Source organism: Pecten maximus, chromosome 11 (genome assembly GCF_902652985.1).
Source record: "Pecten maximus chromosome 11, xPecMax1.1, whole genome shotgun sequence".
Classification (NCBI taxonomy): Eukaryota; Metazoa; Mollusca; class Bivalvia; order Pectinida; family Pectinidae; genus Pecten; species Pecten maximus.
Genome location: NC_047025.1, coordinates 39,055,879 through 39,075,651, shown reverse-complemented (window position 1 = coordinate 39,075,651; position 19,773 = coordinate 39,055,879). Strand labels below are relative to the sequence as shown.

The 19,773-nt window shown below is 38.3% G+C and overlaps 2 protein-coding genes across 2 annotated transcripts; one reads left to right on the top strand and one right to left on the bottom strand.

Moving 5' to 3' along the window:
• The first annotated feature begins 6,201 nt into the window (after positions 1-6,201).
• Positions 6,202-12,472, top strand: LOC117338030 (enoyl-CoA delta isomerase 1, peroxisomal-like). Its single transcript, XM_033899189.1, has 4 exons — positions 6,202-6,366; positions 9,880-10,058; positions 10,715-10,850; positions 11,370-12,472. Exons 1-4 carry the CDS (start codon positions 6,236-6,238, stop codon positions 11,638-11,640), a joined length of 717 nt encoding a protein of 238 aa, XP_033755080.1. The 5' UTR covers positions 6,202-6,235; the 3' UTR covers positions 11,641-12,472.
• A 3,904-nt stretch (positions 12,473-16,376) lies between these two features.
• LOC117338595 lies at positions 16,377-19,391 on the bottom strand. Its single transcript, XM_033899952.1, has one exon. It carries the CDS (start codon positions 19,389-19,391, stop codon positions 16,377-16,379), a length of 3,015 nt encoding a protein of 1,004 aa, XP_033755843.1.
• Between the last annotated feature and the right edge of the window lie 382 nt (positions 19,392-19,773).

The following is a 19,773-nucleotide window of genomic DNA, read 5'->3' as shown; positions in this document are numbered from 1 at the left end:
GAGCTGTGAATACTAATATTACTTTAATCATAACTTGTGATAGAAGTGTTAACATGATTATCTCAAGGTCACTTTGCTAGACTAATGACATAAAACCTCATGTATTTCGTTGAACATACACGTACATGTATAAACATTCCAATATCAAATACTATCGATAACAGAAAATGCATAAGGAATGATGTATTAATATATAGGCCCATATCAATCACTTCATGCTTTAGCAAATTTATAGAAAATTATATTGGAATACGTTTTATACTTTTTAAACAATGACTGTAATTTGTCTTGTCCCACTGTGTTGTTATGATTTAGAGAAGACATTAATAGGCTGTGCCTGATGTCCAGTCTTTTTGTTATCAATGTGTATGTAAATGAAATGGAAATTGAAAACAAAATAAATGTTAAGCCCCTCAGGAATATATGTTAACACTGTTTTTATCTATCAAGCCAGTTTTCGTTATCATCACATCGTGCGTGATAGTCTATACCGTACTTTGCTATGACTATATTTTTATTAATGGACAACCTTGATGGCTCGATGTTAAGAAATGTTTTCAGCTTTTAACTTAAAAGCATGTTTTAAGTGTATTTACTACGGGCATACGACATCTAACAAAATAAGCGATTGATGATCTACCTAGGATAAGTATTGTGCCACGTTACATCAGCCTGTGGCGTAGACGTTCAAATGAATACATAGATATGTTAGTGTAGTATTTACCTACAAATTGTACGGCAGATCACAACAGTTATATGGACATCACTTAACCAGTTAGGAGACAGAAATTTATTGATCATTTTGACGATCTTTTTACCGAACAACTTGACTTATCTGACCACGTTTGGTGAAACTCTCATAAAAATACACACTATATTAGCGGAAAAAAAGAAACCCAAGTTTCTTTTCGATAGTCATCATTGACGTAGGTATGTACCGAAATATGTTTCAGACAAAAATATTGGTCAATTATACATGTGTATTGTCAGACAGCCAAACATTTACCAGACATGTAGTAAGCTAGGTTACCTAATCTATATTGACCACATGTCTGTTGACCAGGGCTTAAGATTAAATACCTGGCGTTAGTATGTGTTATCTAACTTTATTATGTAAATGTTTATATCACCATGCCACGTGGACTACTGGACATGTGTATCTTTTGTATTTAAGAACCAGATAGTAAGGAGTCCGGAGCAGTAGTCAGGGAGTCGGTCAACGGGCCACTCCAAGACAATGTCCTGGGCGACAGCCCAGGTTAAGTCATTTCACTACTGTTGAAACTATGTTTGTACGTTTACTATGTATGTAAAACAAAATAAAAGGTTGGCCAACGAATGAGTGTACGATTATAACTTCACCAACATCTACAACATAACCAACAACATCACAGAACAAACTTTTAAATATTATAGGTATGGTGATTATTTCATCATTACTGAATACATTTTGATGATTTTTGTTGTCTTATCACAAACGGTGTTTGAGTGAATACCGTTAAAACAAAGGTTACCTATGCCGTTTCCTGGTCCAAATCAGTAGCGTGTGTTCCAACCCCTGGAATCAGTCGCTGCTCTTACTCTCCTTAACATTGACCCAATCAAGGTGTTTACTGCCCTTTGATGGATATTATTCCTCTCCTGAAGAAGGTCATGCGTGATTTGATCGACGTTACATGGGACGTTGACGCGCTTTCTCACTCTCCTGTCTAGCTCGTTCCACTAATGTTCGATTGGGGACATATATGGACTGTATGGTAGCCAATCAAGAACTGGAACGTTGTTTTGAGCTAAAACGTCACGACAAACCCTAGCAACATGTGGCCTCACGTTGTCCTGCTGCAACGTAAGGTTACGTTGATGGATAAGAGGAAGAACGTGTGGTCTCAAGACCTGAGCCCGATGTCTTACTGCTGTAAGATTACCATCCATAAACACGAGTGGTGTTTTCACGTCTTGAGATAACCCTGCCCATACCATAACAGATCCTTTCCCGACTTTGTCGCTTTCCGTTATGCAAGCGTCATCATATCGCTCACCACGACCGTCGATAGATACGTTGTCGTCCATCTGACATGTCGAGCGTTAAGCAAGACTCGTCATTGAACAACAAGCGTCTCCAACTGGGCCAAACGAAACCGATTAGGTGCATGTGCAAGCAACCACTGCATTCAACGTTGGCGTCGCCTCTGCGTAAGTGGTGGAAACAACATAGGGACGTCGTGGTCTTAAATGGAACAACCATAACCGATTTCTAACTGTTCTTGGACACACTGGCCGACCATGAGTGCCGACAACCTGACGTGCCGCCTCCGTCGCCGTCTGGAATCGGTTACTGAGGTGCGAGATGTATGCCTCTATCTTGACGTCACGACGTAATGTCCGTGTATTATCAGAGCAATGGCCCTAACCATCTCGAATATACTCAAACATGCATTTCACTGTGCAATCACTTCGAAAAGAAATAGTATGTAACTGATCTGTACTGTTTAATTGTTAGATTTATAATGATTTACCAGCACGTATGGTGCAAGAATGCCCCCTTGGTGGCACGCCCTTTTGGAAAAAAATAATGGAAGCATGCAGCGTCGAGCGGGGTCACGGTCGACTGAATTTTAACATTTTCACAGTACACAAAGTTACTGTAGCTTGTTAGTTCAGTGTGAAGTTTAACTGAATTAGGACCTCGTGTTTTAAAACTTATATTAGAAAAAACGAACTGTTCACAACTAGTATATATGTCTACCTGTTATTCCAATGATGGTTCAAATAAGATCGTACGTGATAGTCTCCACCGTGCTTTACTATGATCTGTTTATCAATGGACAACCTTGGTGGCTCGATGTTAAGATAAGTTTTCAGCTTGTAACTTAAAAGTGTTTTACGACACCATAACAAAATATTTCATCCATGCTCCACCGTACGAGGGATCATTGATTTATTGTGAGCCTCGTATTGACGGAGGTACTCAAGGATGTTCTTTTGAAGTCCTACTATTCTCTGACTATATAGGGCCGTGTATCCAAGAACGAAGTAGCACTCTTAAGTAAACAAGACAAGCGACTTTTGCAAAATGGACAAAATCGGTGAAATAGCAGTGATCCAATATTTGTATAAAAAAAGGTCTAACACATAAGGATATGGTAGCAACACTAGGGAAAGCTGACCCTTCATATGCTACAGTGAAAAGGTGGGTGGCGAATTTAAGCGCGGCCGACAGAGCCATGAGGATGACCCCCCGTCCTGGAAGGCCTGTCAATGTTGCAACCCCAGAAACGGTCAATAAAGTTCATGATATTATTATGACTGACAGAAGTGTCACAGAAAGATACATAGCCAGTAGAGTTGGCATTTCACAGGAAAGAGTTCATTCCATTCTGACCAAGGATCTTGCAATCAGAAAGCTGATGGGTACCAAGATGGGTACCAAGACTTCTGACAGTTGATCAGAAGCGCACCAGACGCACATTATCTCGTGCTAGTCTTTTTGAGGAAGAACCTGCCAGCTGTCTTCAGAATAAAACATGGGTCCACCATTTTACCCCAGAGGCCAAACAACAATCGAAACAATGCAAGCACCATGGCTCTCCCCCGCAAAAGAAGGCAGCTGGAAAGGCTATGACCTCAGTTTTCTGATATGCAGATGCTATTCTGCTGACAGATTATCTCCAAAAGGGACAAACAATCAATGACACATACTATGCTTCACTTCTGAGGCAGTTACGGGAAAATATTAAACTTAAACGCCGCGGAAAGTTCACTAAAGGACAATGCTCCTGTTCACAAATCTGTCAGTGACATAGCTGCCAGTCACGATTGTGGTTTTAAATGGATTGAGCATCGCCTTATTCACCTGATCTCACTCTATCAGATTTCCATCTATTTCCAAATCTGAACACAGCTATTTCAGGGACCCACTTTCAGTCCGATGATGACGTCATACATGCAATCGATGACTTTCTAAACAGCGAAGAAATGGAGTTCTCTAAAAGCCCTTCACACCGCTGTATAGATACTGAAGGGGATTATGTTGAAAAATAATACAATATGTCCGGCAAAATTCAAATCCTTCAATATGAAGTTCACAACTTATCAATCAGCACTCTTACCAAGAGAACAGTACGAATCTTTAATCATTTGCCGTTCATTGTTATAAGTAACGTATAATGTTCTCCTGGTTTTTTGGGGTTTTTTTTTTCGAAAATAACTACCTTGGTTTGTTTACGTTTTCAGTAATGTTCCATTTTTCACAATAATTCTGGAAACACTAAAGAGCATTTTGATGACCGGATATTTTCGTTTTTGACTCAGGATTAAGTATTTACATATTGGTTATAATGTAACTTATAACTCTGAACACTTTTCCATATATAATTCGTGCAAATAGTTTCCTCCACAGCTCAACACGCCAAACAGTATCAAAGCTTTCTTAAAATCGATTAAGGAACAATATATATTTGTCACAGCCAAATGAATAATAAGATGACATTCACTGCTGCTGATAGTTCTTTTTATTTCCTCAACATGGACGAGACAACAAGAATAAGAAAAAAAAAACCGATATATACAGAAAACTGGCCCTTTGTATACAATGACAATTATAACAAGTATTACTGTTCCTACCATGAATACGAACTTGCGACTAGTATAATTATATTCTACACATATGTAGTATAGATAATTACCTTCACCAACAGGTGATAGTTGTGTCAAAATACCGTCTATATGTTCCCGAGCAAAGGACCCCAGAGGATACGTCCTCGATGCTCTATACCGGCCGACTGCGCTGTACCGCGAAAGTATTAGGGTTTTGTTAACATACACACGCACTTTTGCACGACAATCTCACCTATCACACCTGGACACAATACTGCCAAATATAGACACACACGAACACTACCGACAGGTGGTGACATACCGTATATGGTAATACACATTAACGTACGAACAGTAACGAATACTAAACAGACAAGACGCTGACAGTAAACTTTGGAGCACGTGCACATGTACTTAGACATACGGATACAACTAATTAAATAATGATTTACCTAATACATGTATATATATATATATATATATACTTTGTATCCCTGTGACATATTTTTTTACTTTATGAGAAATATATAGAAATATACGAATATAAAATTAATATATCTTTCATGTGTTGTATGCGTTTTTTTATAAATCCGACTTGTGCTTTAAATATAAAATTGGTGTCTTATGTATAGTTTTATTTTGAATACAGACATTAAATGTACTTCCAGCTCCACCAAGAAATATCATCAAATATATCAATTTGAAGTTCTTTAATTTCATATGGAAATGAAAGATCGATTAAGTTAAAAAAAATACGTTATGATTACAATGAATGTAGATTAGGCGCCCTTCATGTTTTATCCTTTTGTCATGCTTTGAAATTATCATAGATGAAAATACACTGTACGTTAAAATTATATTCATTGCTTCGCTCGGAAAACATTAGCATTGGATCAGATAGAATTATTTGGATGGGGTACAATTTTCAAAATTACTAAAGAAGGATTAATAAGAATTTCAATTTTAACGCCTTTTAGAAGGAATTAAAATGTGAGTTGTCAACCATTGTAGAAGATACACCACAAACAACCCAACAACAAATTGAAATGGATAGAAGACCTGCTTTATCAGATAACGGTGTTTTAAAGGATTTCTTTTATTAATGATATTGAAGTAAACAACTATGTTGTCTTTTGAAACGTTCGTAGAAAAAATGCGATATTAAGATTTGTAGAGTTTTACGGCCTCATTAAATTGTGACTAATCATATGGAACTAAAACTTATATACAGTATGTATAGCTGTATATAGTGTGAACAATATTAGAATGTGCGTATGTATTTGAACGGAAAAGGAAAATAGAAAGTAAAAATAAAAATAGAAAGTAAAAATAAAAATAAAAAGTAAAAATAAATCTGCCCGTGCCGAGTGTCGAACTCGCCTTGTGTTGACCTACTTATCACATTGAGCGATAGAAATGTATATATATTATCTACTCAGTAGTTAATGCTATTACATTAAAATGTTTCAGTAAAAAGGTGGCCAAACTATTGATATCTTGTAGGCGTACTATGTCATCATGTGTTTATTCGATGATACAACTGACATACAAATGTTCATATTTAACGAAAATGGTTACTCCCCGATATATCTCAGGCCCTCTTCCGGTTCAAGGGTTGTTTACTTTCAGATTGACACCGATGGAGAAACGACTTGTCACTGTAGATTTTACCGAGGATGGATTCGCCATAGTGCGAATGAAAAATGGTCAAAACCGTTTTAATCTCGTCTTTCTCGACAGCCTCAATCAGGCACTAAATGAGGTAGAGAGGTAAGTCTATAACAGGTGAAACACACGTGTGTAAACAACTTGATGACACGTGTGTACCGGTACGGTACAAAGCTTTAGAGACGTACATGTAATCTGTTATCCAACATTTTAACGTTTTCTCTGAAGACCTTTTATTAGACAAACGTATCAATGTACCACATACAGCATAAAGGACGACGAAACATTTGCTAACTAAATGTAGAATAACTCGGACATTCTGACAGACAAATGTGTCGCCTCGGGATAAATATTGTTGAGTTTGACGAATCATACTATCTAAGTGTTATATATGTTATTCCTGGTCAGGTCCGTACATTTACGTTAATACAGACCTCAAGTCCAAATTGTATGCCAAGGCCGTATGTGTGTAACGTTGAACATATACATGTACACGTACATAGAGCACCCCACGGTCTGTAGATCCACGAATAGTTCAAAGTCTATTATTGATTAAAACAGAGACGTATATAAGTATATAAATGTTGGTCGAGGTTCAGCCTGGTACACATTGTCACATTAATTATTACTATCTAATAGCAGAGACTTGTATATCACATGTGATATACAAGTATCTGCTAATAGTCTATATATACAGTATAATCATTGTATGTGAATGGGGTTGTATCTTTTTGATTTAATGCTTCTTTTCGCGGTGTAAAAGCAGAGACGTATATATATCTGTATATATGTCTCTGGTAAAAGTTATAACTGTTCTTTCACTTATTCACACTGTATCCTCTCCGAAAACATTTCGTGGATTATATTGGTAGTTCCTGTCGTGTTACAATGTAGTTGGCCCGTCCATCCTTCCGTCAGTTCTTTCGTGTCCGAAGCATAAAATTTCCCGCGAGTATTATGAAATTGATTGTGTACATCAGTTACACTAAGACAATGTGATGTATTCCCGAAGTCAGGACCAACACCCCTTTAGTTACATGGAGATTTTCATTTTTAATTTAGTCCCATGTCTAGGCGTAACTATATACATGAAGCTTGGCGTGTGTATAACTGTTAAACCCATAAGGCGATGCACAGCGTACTAGGGTCAATGCCCACAAGTCTTTATTTACAGAGTTATTGCCCTTTGTTAACCAGATTTGTTCTTGACCAGATCATAAGTGCTTGGATTTAAATTTGGATTAATGAAACTCAGTTGATAAATTGGCAGGATATACTAAGACGATTTGCAATGTGCCAAGGTGGATATCTCTCGTTTTTACTGTTAAAGTTTGTTATCGGTATTGCTTGAGAAGTATTTGAAACATTTTGTTAAAAATTAATATGTAGGTTACCTTTGCTCCCTTGGTCCATTGCCCATATTGATTTTGAGACTGATCTAGAAAACAGAATGGATAATAGTTGAAGAAAATAACATTGTTATTTATAACTCACTGAAAGCTCTTCCTAGATCTCATTTAGATCGGTTCTCCTTGTTATCAAATCATTGAAGTCGAACGTAGTCAGTCTTACCAGAACGAATATAGATAATTCAATGGGTATAAAGTCAGTCTTACCAGAACGAATAAAGATAATTCAATGGGTGTAAAGTCAGTCTTACCAGAACGAATAAAGATAATTCAATGGGTGTAAAGTCAGTCTTACCAGAACGAATAAAGATAATTCAATGGGTGTAAAGTCAGTCATATACTGAACAAATAAAGACCATTCAATGTGTGCATTTTCAATTAAATCATATATAGTTTAATTCTGTGAGAATGTTACAGTTTTGATCATATTTGACGATACAATTTATTTTCATGATACTTTAGAACGTCGCGGTATGGTAATGGACATTTCAGGAAAAATATGTAATCACCAATATCACCCAAAAGTCACCCATATATTATATATACCACTATAGAATACCAATCATATGTAATGATATGTTATGTTGTTCACGTGAATATGTTAAAAAAGAATACATACTATTGAGTACATTCGGACACAGGGGCATGTCTAGTCTTATATTTAAAAAAAAACAGATTATCTATCTATAAAGACAAGGGAAGCATCCTGTCGACATTTTTATGTATGTAACATTTATCGTAGTTGTTGAAATTCAACTTTAATCATGACATGCGACAAGATTTCCAGTTCCCAAAATTGCCCTTCGGGTCCTTGACCTTTCGGAGCCCCTCGGCTGATACGATTGCCGCTATGAGAAGCTCGCGTTAAGTATCGAATAACAACTGTTCCGTAGTTAATGTTTTAATTTCTTAATATCAACAATATATAGAGCGGATGTATTCAAGAAATTGAAGATGATTTTCTGTCACATGCTGAATGCAATCTAATTAAGATTAGACCTGTAATTTCCACTCCTACAATACTCTACTATACACTGCAATAAAAGATCTAACGATACCCCGTAGGAGGTCATCTCAGCATGACTATTTGTCTTCAAATATAAGCCAATGAAAACTGGTCAATGACGTCATTTATCAACTAATGACAAACGACTTACACGAACCTTTCCATAGGTGACTGGCTGAGCTCAAAGGTCATGCTGAGATGACCTCATACGGAGCATCGTTAGCTCTTGTATTGAAGTGCATCGTAGAGTATTGTAGAGGAGTTGAAATTACAAGTCTAATTTTAATTACATTGAGGATAAAAGTTAAGTATTTTCCATACATATGCATTCGTATTTCATTATTTAGATATCATTTATTTCCATGGTATAATTTGTTTACATAACTCAGTGGCGACCTTTCTATTCACTGCGATCCTATGGCGAAAGAGGTGAAGGTCAAGCGCCCGTAAAGCAATTTTAGGAAGCACACAATCTTGTCGTATGTCATAATTAAAGTTGGATTTCAACAACTACGATGAATGTTATATAAATAAAACGAGTATATGAAGTGATAGATATTGAAGTCATCTGAAGAGCTCGTTTGTAGGATTTGGTAGGTAGGTAATGTTGTACGGTAAAAATAAGTTTGAAAAAAATAGGTAGGAATTTCAATTGCGATCGGATGCTTCCTTTGTCTTTATATAAAGGTATTTCTGGCTATTTTTTTATATAAAACTAGACATGACCCTATGCTTCGGATAAGAGGGATTGTATCTGTGTTATCTATATTGTTACTATATACGAAATTATCGATTGATATCGTCCTAACATTCTCTTGGAATTATGTTTTACTCTACAATGAATATACTAATGATATAACACGGGTTTTTACTGATAACTCGCTGGTACAACGTATTGTAGCTCTTCTCCGACTTGAAAAAAGAAATAGTGTAAGAAGATGGCTGCGACAATGTGTCGACATTGTCTGTTATCGGACATATTGCCAAACAAAACGAAGCACATATAAAACGAAATTTTTGACTGGTCAGATTTTCTGTAGCCATCATCTTCGGAACCAATCACATAACTGGATTTGGTTCATTGATAATTCATGAATACGAGACTTTTTGTGGCAGTACCCGCTCTGTGATGACAAATCACGTGGGTACCGACTATGTTGATTGACAGAAGTAACTGAATGTTTGTATTACTTTTGTTAGAAATACAAAATGCAGGGCGATGATAACAACGGGCGAGGGCAAGTTCTACAGTAATGGGATCGATTTGGAATGGATGATGACTGTGGACAGTGAAGCCATCGTCAAATTCCAGAAGGCACTCGAAAATATCATGTGGAGGGTCATGCATTTTCCCCTACCCACGGTCGCGGCGATCAACGGTACACATTTTGATACATGTCTCATTATTTCCGGAATATTAATCATAGCGGTAATACCCAGAAAATAGAGCATTTAAAGGGTATTTAAGAATAATGATTACGGTAACTCTTGCTGATCTATACACCATTGGAATAATGTTGATGGCATTTCATTACCTACACGTCTATTTAAAGCAGCTTCCTGACTCACGGCTTATTTGTATGCAACTTTCTGATTGGTCAACTGTATACGGTCAAATGTGAATAGGAACTTCACTGTAAAATGTTCCGTATTCCTTTTCATTTTTACTGACATTTATTCATAGTTTACTGGTAAAATGTAATAGGAGTGTGCTGTACATATATTCCCATCTCACATCATAACTGATATAATGATAGGAAGTATTTTGAAACAAAGAATAAACGCTAGCTTGTCATGCTTCAGTATTCACTTCAATTGATTTGCTAACTCGACTAGTTGTTCGGCCATGTCTTTATGCACATCATTCAATACTATTCAATCCGGGTTATGTAACATATTCGGATTCCGTGTTTGAGGGTTTTCTTTTCTCTTACCCTTCCGGAACTCATTGCATTATCCACACATACCGTTGTCATGTGACCAGTTTTACCATGACGTTTGCTGACTTTACTCTGTACCCACAATTCGGTTACAGGTCATGCCTTTGCCGGTGGTGCTTTCCTGGCCATGTCACATGATTACAGAGTGATGCGGTCGGATAGGGGCTGGATTACATGGAACGAGACTCATCTCAAGTTACGCCTTGGAGATATGCTTCTAAACCTTCTCAGGTAAACACGTCACGATAGATTCATTTTCTTTTTAAACGGTGAATGATCTTCTCCTGTAAGTACGTTGTTATTATCCTAGACAAGACAGGTAAGCATGCGTTGGTGATACACGTGTCCAGGCGTTATGATGATTGAAGTCCTTGATCCATCCGTAGACAATCCTTGTTATCACTATTTCTTAAGGAAGTAGTGGATGAGTGGTCCTCAAACTTCACATATAGGTTTCCGTTGGTCGCTTATTGATCCTATTCAATTTTGCGTCTGATCTGGAAGACAAAATGGCCAGCAGGCACACATTTGAAGTTTGGGACTTGAAGTTTGTTGTCGATATTTCTTGAAACGCACTAGATAGATTTTCTTTAACTTCACATGTAGGTTTCCATGCCCCCATGATGTTCCCATTCAAATTTGAAGAAAAAAATCAGAAAAGGCGCATTACTTGAAAAAAAAATATATCTAAATTTGAATTCAATTACACATGCAAGATGAGTACAGATATTTCTTTCTTAACGGTTTCAGTAAAAAGGTTCTGGCCATGAAGTCTATAAGGGAAGCGGTGCTATTCGGCAAACGTGTAACCGCTGATCAGGCCAAAGAACTTTTTCTGGTTGATAGTATGACGGAGTTATCGGACTTAATACCGACGGCTAAACAGGTGGCACAAGAGGCACTGGGACCTAACGGCATCGACAGGGACATGTTACAAAAGATGAAGCAGGATTTATATGTCAGACCCTCGGGGGATAAGCCTTTTCTACCGGAAACAAATCTAAAGGGATCGAAATTGTGAATGTATTAATGTATGTAATCACTGTGATTTGTTCCCTGAACCACGCTCATTTTGTGCTGGTTTAAGGTGTATAGGGAAAAAAGAATCAAAATTGTTAAACAATACATACGGTATTAGCCTCAGGACGGAAACGGAAAAAAAGGGAGTAGAAAAAACCCTGCCAACAGTCAGTTATTCGAAACGTAAAGGGATTAGACTATCATCTCCAGAGTTCACACTGTGATATTTTACTTATTTACTTTACTGGAGCAAACTATTTATACTACTGATGACATAATGTACGGAACATTTCTGGCAACTGTTGTGTTGCGTGGATAGGACAGTGGACTGGATTCCGGATGTTTGTTCCAGTGTTTTACCACGTGGATTGAACTAGGGACTAAATACCGGATTTCTGTTCCAGTGTTTTGCCAAGTGGATCGGACAGTGCACTGGAGTTCGGATGTTTTGTTCCATTATTTTGCCACATTGTTCGAACAGTGGACTAGGTTCCGGATGTTTTGTTCCATTATTTTGCCATATTGTTCGAACAGTGGACTAGGTTCCGGATGTTTTGTTCCATCTTGCCACGATAGTTTGACCAACGTTGTATTAACATGTTTATGTCTTACGTTATTGCGGACATAATACATTAATGTATAGCAGTTGTCTATTTCTAAAACGGGTAGTATGTAACAGTGTAAATGAGATGAAAAGTGTTTGATAACTTCAGCTGTCAAGTATAGTAAACTTGTAAACATCAGAGATCAATATATTCTAGTTACAATATTATGTATGATCAAATCCATTCGTAAAATAGTTAATAAATTGATTTTAATGTGTTATATTGATATATATTTGTTATGTATATATCCATACTAGTTTTAGTTGTCTTTTATCATTTGATTTAAAAATCTTTGGATTCAAAAAGGTTTGATAATGAAATCTTACACATGCTTATAATTGTATCCCTGTCAAACGTCCGAAATGAAAAGTAAAACATGCCTTGGATGTTGATTGGCTGTGATGGCCTTCCTGGACTATCCAGTCAATACAGCAGGTGCTCATAACAAAAACTTGTACAAAGGTCGATCTTAATTTCTGCACCTGAATGTCCAAGCTGATCATAGACTTGGAAAAAGTTGGAATTTTAAGTCATGCGGAAGTTATTGAACTTATTTTTGAAACACGAGACAGAACTTTTTTACGTAGCCTGCGAAATTTTCGCTTCAGTAACTCCTGGGAAATAGAAAAATACTGGGCACGAAGAGTACCACACAATCAGGTAAATACAAACAACATTACCGTAGTAAAACAGGTGTATTGTTTACATCTGATGTACCGTCTGTTTACCTAGTAAACAGGTGTGTTGTTTACATCTTATGTACCGTCTGTTTACCTAGTAAAACAGGTATATTGTTTACACCTGATGTACCGTCTGTTTACCTAGTAAACAGGTGTATTGTTTACATCTGATGTACCGTCTGTTTACCTAGTAAACAGGTGTATTGTTTACATCTGATGTACCGTCTGTTTACCTAGTAAAACAGGTAAATTGTTTACATCTGAGGTACCGTCTGTTTACCTAGTAAAACAGGTGTATTGTTTATATCTGATGTACCGTATGTTTACCTAGGAAAACAGGTGTATTGTTTATATCTGATATACCGTCTGTTTACCTAATAAAACAGGTGTATTGTTTACATCTGATTTACCGTCCGTTTACCTAGTAAACAGGTGTATTGTTTACATCTGATGTACCGTCTGTTTACCTAGTAAACAGGTGTATTGTTTACATCTGATGTACCGTCTGTTTACCTTGTAAAACAGGTGTATTGTTTACATCTGATGTACCGTATGTTTACCTAGTAAAACAGGTGTATTGTTTACATCTGAGGTACCGTCTGTTTACCTAGTAAAACAGGTGTATTGGTTACATCTGATGTACCGTATGTTTACCTAGTAAAACAGGTGTATTGTTTACATCTGATGTACCGTCTGTTTACCTAGTAAACAGGTGTATTGTTTACATCTAAGGTAGCGTCTGTATACCTAGTAAAACAGGTGTATTGTTTACATCTGATGTACCGTCTGTTAACCTAGTAAAACAGGTGTATTATTTACATCTGATGTACTGTCTGTTTACCTAGTAAAACAGGTGTATTGTTTACATCTGATATACCGTATGTTTACCTAGTAAACAGGTGTATTGTTTACATCTGATGTACCGTCTGTTTACCTAGTAAACAGGTGTGTTTTTTACATCTGATATACCGTCTGTTTACCTAGTAAAACAGGTGTATTGTTTACATCTAAGGTAGCGTCTGTTTACCTAGTAAAACAGGTGTATTGTTTACATCTGATGTACCGTCTGTTTACCTAGTAAAACAGGTGTATTGTTTACATCTGATGTACCGTCTGTTTACATAGTAAACAGGTGTGTTGTTTACATCTGATGTACCGTCTGTTTACCTAGTAAAACAGGTGTGTTGTTTACATCTGATGTACCGTCTGTTTACCTAGTAAAACAGGTGTATTGTTTACATCTGATGTCAAACATTGCCATATTAAATATATATTTTATATATTAAAATAAGTCGTAAATACTGACATTTGAATGTAAGTATACGTAATAATCGTTATAACGACTGGTCTGTAAACACGATATATCCAATCCAGATTTACTTATTATAAACTGCTGAATTAGTATAAACCAAGACGTTCATGTACTTACCTTAACCCCACATGGATCTTTGTCCTTGGTCTCAAATTTGTCATTGTCCTTGGCCCTTAGTATACATAGTACTGTGGAGTAACTGGACCTCGATTCGAACACCGGTCTGGCCGTGCATTTCCTCTCTCTTACAGTGCTACTCCACTGATACTGCCGATCACCAGAAGCAACGTCACACCCCCTGGTACACCCACTGTGGTAGATCTTCTGATACTGCAGTATTGACCAGGTCAGCTTGACGTTAAGGCATTCTATTCATATTGATAATTCAATGCCAATGTTCAGTATTAAGCATACAAAGTTATAAAGAAATCAGAAGAAAAGTACTAGACATGAACAAAGAGTAACAACTTTTGCAAAAGCAGTCGAAACAAAATGTACTGGGGAAAACAAAGTATCAAAGTATTACGACTGTAACACATAACAAGTTTCAAAGAGATCGGTCGAAAATGTAGAAAATCTGCTGACAAACAAAACTTTATGCCAGACGGATGGACAACGCCATACGATAAAGCTCCCGTTTTGACGGGCGTAGAAAACAGATAAACGGCAAAGAAAGAAACCGAGAAAATACAGGTGATACAATGGCGGACAACATATCAATTCTGGTCTCTTCAATTGTCGCAAACCGAACAACGTGAATAATGAATTACTGTTCATACCTAATTAACAATGAGGTCCCTACACTGAGTAAACTTACGTCTCTGGAACGTTTGTGGTGGGGGTGCTGTGGCGTTCGTACTGGGATTACCTCCCTTCCTATTCACCACAGTCGACGTTGTAGCTCCGGCTTAAGGAGGGTTGATGTTTGATTTAGAGCTCCGTCCAACAAGAGAGGAAGTATTTAGTATTGAAGACTGGCCGATAACAGAGGCTGTCGGTTGTTTACCAGACGTCGCCGCCATGATTTTCGCAGGCTCTGATGTTTTCACAGCAGATGTAGAAGGAGGCACCATGGTTGGCGATGTAGCAACAGATGTTGGACCTTGACATACAGCAAAGCATATCATACAGTAATTGTAGGACTAGTGCTAAAAGTGGGTTTACATTTATAAATCGGAAACAGTATATAGGACACAAAATGTTGATGTAGTATAACAGGATTTCCAAATAGCTGCACTCCTAGTTTTGCTACCTTATATCCATTCATGATTATAGCATATTATCCTTTGTGATGTATCATGCTTCATAATCATAAAGGACGAATAAAGCCGATGTAGACTCCCTTTATTTGCATCACACACCTCAAGAGAGGGTAAAAAACTACAAAGAAAACAAAACCAAAAATAACAAAAGTTAGGAAACCAACAGAAAGAGTAATCGTCTCGGACAGACCAATAACTGTTCCTCCTAATAAATCATGTTACAAATACAATGAAATATAACACATTATATGTTCCTACCGGATAAAATTATGAGAAATTGCTCACTATCTTTCATATTCTTAATAATAAAGATTTAAACAGCTCAAATGAGGTTATTCGAATGTCATTTGTCCAAGTTATAACATGTATTCAATGTATAAACAAACCAGCAGACGACACTTGATTGAAATATGGCGGGACCTACTCGGCCAAGCCTAACACGATTTACCAAACTTACAAGATGAGAATATATGCATATGACATAATAACAAGCATCATAGATATATTATGCATTAAACCACATATTAATTATCAACACTTACTCCTTAGGGAGGCCAGTATATCCGAAAACAATAGCGTGACAGCGACGCTTCCACATGGTACTGTAGACATGGGAACTTGTAACTAATACACTAATATGCGGATAGAGGCGGACTCTAATTTCCGGACAACAGATTCCGGACTTAGACCATCACACTCCTCCTCTGATTTCAAGAGAAATCATTTACAACAATTCAATCATAAGATAATTTCTTAACTACAATATTCTAAATATAATACAGTATTCATAAATGAATAATCAAATCTAAACGCTATGAAACAATTTCAGACATCAATCACAGTCTTTGGAAATGATACAACACAAGAAAATGTCCGCGTCACTCATCTGTTTCCAAAAGTGTTACCAGTTCGGTAACTGGTCTGACATACAATACACGTTTATTGTCTCTCACAACAGCAATCTCAACCTTTCGTACTGCACAGTCGTTACTTGGAAATGTTCTTTCAACTATTCCAACCGGCCATTCATTTCGAGAGCGCTCCCCGTCTTTTAAGAGGACCAGGTCTCCCGGTTGAAGGTTCTTGGTGTGTTTTTGCCACTTCTTTCGCAATTGTAAACCGTGAAGATACTCATTCCTCCATCTCCTCCAGAATTCCTCTGCAAGTGATTGCACGTGTTTCCATGTCGAGCGCAACACATCCTTTGTGTTGTAAGGAGGGAACGGGTTGACATCACAACTAGTCTTACTTGTCAACAGCATAGACGGCGTAAGAAGAACAGGTGACTCTGGATCACTGAATACATCCACTAACGGTCTATTGTTCACAATTGCACAAACTTCAGACATAAGAGTGGTCAATACCTCGTGTGTGAGACTTTTCCTTTGCTGTTGAAGCAACATAGAGTTCAAGATGTTCTTGGCGACACCAATTAACCTTTCCCAAGCGCCACCCATGTGAGGCGAGTAGGGTGGGTTGAAAATCCACTTGATTTTGCCGTCTGATAAGAAGTCAGCAACATGATCATTCTCAACGAATCTTGCGTCAATGGCCAGATCTTCTGTCGCTCCCACAAAATTCGTGCCCCTGTCGGAACGAAATTGGATGACCGGTCCACGCACAGAAATAAACCGTCGTAAGGCGTTAATAAAAGACGAGCTGGAAAGTTGTTCTATCACCTCTATATGTATGGCTCTTGTCACAAGACACGTGAACAACAAAGCCCATCGTTTCTGCGTTGCAGATCCTCCTCTGGTCCGCCGGAATGAGATAGGCCAAGGTCCAAACGTATCCACACCGACATATGAAAAAGGTGGTGAAGGAGTGCATCTGTCAGTAGGAAGATCTGCCATATACTGTTGACCAAACTGACCACGAAGTTTCTTGCAGGTAACACAATTGTGAATAATAAAGTTAACCATTTTCCTGCAACTCACGACCCAATATCCACCTGTGCGAACAGCTCCTTCTGTAAACTTACGACCCTGGTGAACTACTTTTTGATGAAAATGACGAACCACCAGAAACGCCACGTGATGGCTCTTGGGAAGTATAACAGGGTTCCTTAATCCTGAGCCGATAATCTCATTGTCGATCTTGTTAAGGCGACCTCCGACATGTAAAAGTCCATCTGTACCAATAACTGGAGTAAGAGTTTTGAGAGAACTTGAATGAGGAATTTCCTTTCCAGCATGGATACGTTGGAACTCTGAACTGAATGCATCTTGTTGAGCTACTGCAATGATGGCACGCTCACTTTCTTGCAGAAATTCTGGTTCATCAAATCGATCAGGTAAGCGTTCTCTGTCCTTCCGGATATGAGCTGCCAAGAACTTTATACGGGCAACAACTCTCACAAGTCTTTTCCAGTTTGAAAATCTGGTGAATCTCTTAGAGAATCCCTCTGGCACCTTTCCACAATCTGTCTGTTTTACTTTCTTCTCGGGAACATCTATCATATCCTCCGACTGCTCCATTTTTGAACAGTTTACTTCAGGACGGATTTCCAAGTCATGATCCGGGTCTATTAAATCATAGCCATCCGGGGAAGTTCTATGCTTGATATCGGGGCCAAGAATCCAACTAGAGTCTGGCAATAACAAAGCGTCTAGACCTCTAGTAGCTACATCTGCAGGGTTACACTCCGACGGAACAAAATTCCACTGAGTCGGTTTGCTGAACAGACGAATCTTGCTCACTCTGTTTCCCACATATACGTAGAATCTACGACTTTCGTTTGATATATATCCAAGTACGACTTGACTATCAGAAAAGAACTGAAAGCTATCCTGAGGAATATCGAGTTGGACCCGAATGGTCTCAGCAATTTCTGTAGCGAGTACCGCAGCGCACAACTCTAATCGCGGAACTGTATGTCCATGCGTAGGTGCTAATTTAGCCTTTCCTAACAGAAAGCCAATGCTAAATCTACTAGGATCGTAAAGTTTGAGGTATGCGACAGCCGCTATCGCATCTTTCGACGCATCAGCAAACACAAGAACTTCCCTTCTCAAAGCGTCATCAAAAGAGATGTCGCAGTAGACGCGTGGTATGCTAAGATTCTCAAGGTTGTGCATAGAATTAACCCACAAACACCACTGGCCATAGAGTGACTCAGGTAGAGGATCATCCCAGTCATTGCTTGAGGTGACGGACATCATTTCCCGAAGCAATAGTTTTCCCACGTCCTGATCAGAATTTTCTACAGCCTTACGCAAGCCGAAATTAGCAACAGCAGGAGAGGCAGTGTTGCCGAAAACATGTCTTGTCATCTGATACTCAACTAACGGCTCACTCAAATCATTGTTCTTGTGCCACAAAAAACGTAGGAAGCGACGTTGCACCTCAGGAACCTGAAAGTTGTAGAACATTTGCTCTACGTCCATGGTGACTGCAATTCTTTCACGACGAAATCTAAGTAAGATACCAAGCAGGCTGTTCAACATATCGGGTCCTTGTAACAGAACGTCGTTGAGCGATAAATTCTGGCACTTGGCAGATGAGTCAAACACCACACGTATACTATCAGGCTTCTTAGGATGTTGAACTGCAAACAGTGGCAAATACCATTTCTCTGTAGAATCTGGTAAAGCTGGTGCTAACTCTGCGTGCTTATTACCGAAAAGTTTCTCCATGAATTCCATAACTCTTTTCTGTTTGTCTGGGTTCGACTTGAGACTCCGATCAAACGAATTCGCTCTTTTAAGAGCCATACTCTTGTTGTCAGGCAGAAAGGGTCTATTCTTCTTAAAAGGCATGGGTGCCTCCCAATGTCCACTAGGGGTTTGTTTGAATCCAGTTTCCATATTTCTAAGGAACCTTTTGTCCTCTATCGACAAGCCAGGTTTCTCATCTCCCGGTACTCGTTCGAAGATAGGGTCCTCCTTCACCATGAGTTCACTCTCGCATGGCTGCAAGTATGTAGGTCTGCCGTTAGCGAACACTGATGTTTTGCTCACACTGACCTATTCCGGTAGGTGTGCGCGACCTAAACACACATCACCAATTACAACCCATCCAAGAGGTAACTTCTGGCCGAATGGTAGCCAGTCTCCATCGATACGTTGATCTACAACATGATGTGCAGATACCAAGTCCCTACCAATCAAAATTTCAATTTCCACACTGTCGTTCACGGGTGGAATAAGTGACGCGATGTCTCGTAAATGACTGTAATTCTCTGCCACTTCTGGAGATGGAATTTCACTACGATTGTTTGGGATCTCATTACACTCAATCAAACAGGGTGATTGCAGAGTACATGAACCATCAAGA

Coding starts and splice junctions, on each gene's coding strand:
- LOC117338595 (XM_033899952.1), bottom strand. CDS start 19,391: ATGGTGAAGGAGGACCCTATCTTCGAACGAGTACCGGGAGATGAGAAA.
- LOC117338030 (XM_033899189.1), top strand. CDS start 6,236: ATGGAGAAACGACTTGTCACTGTAGATTTTACCGAGGATGGATTCGCC. Junction 6,367..9,879: donor GCACTAAATGAGGTAGAGAG/GTAAGTCTATAA, acceptor TACTTTTGTTAG/AAATACAAAATGCAGGGCGA. Junction 10,851..11,369: donor ATGCTTCTAAACCTTCTCAG/GTAAACACGTCA, acceptor TAACGGTTTCAG/TAAAAAGGTTCTGGCCATGA.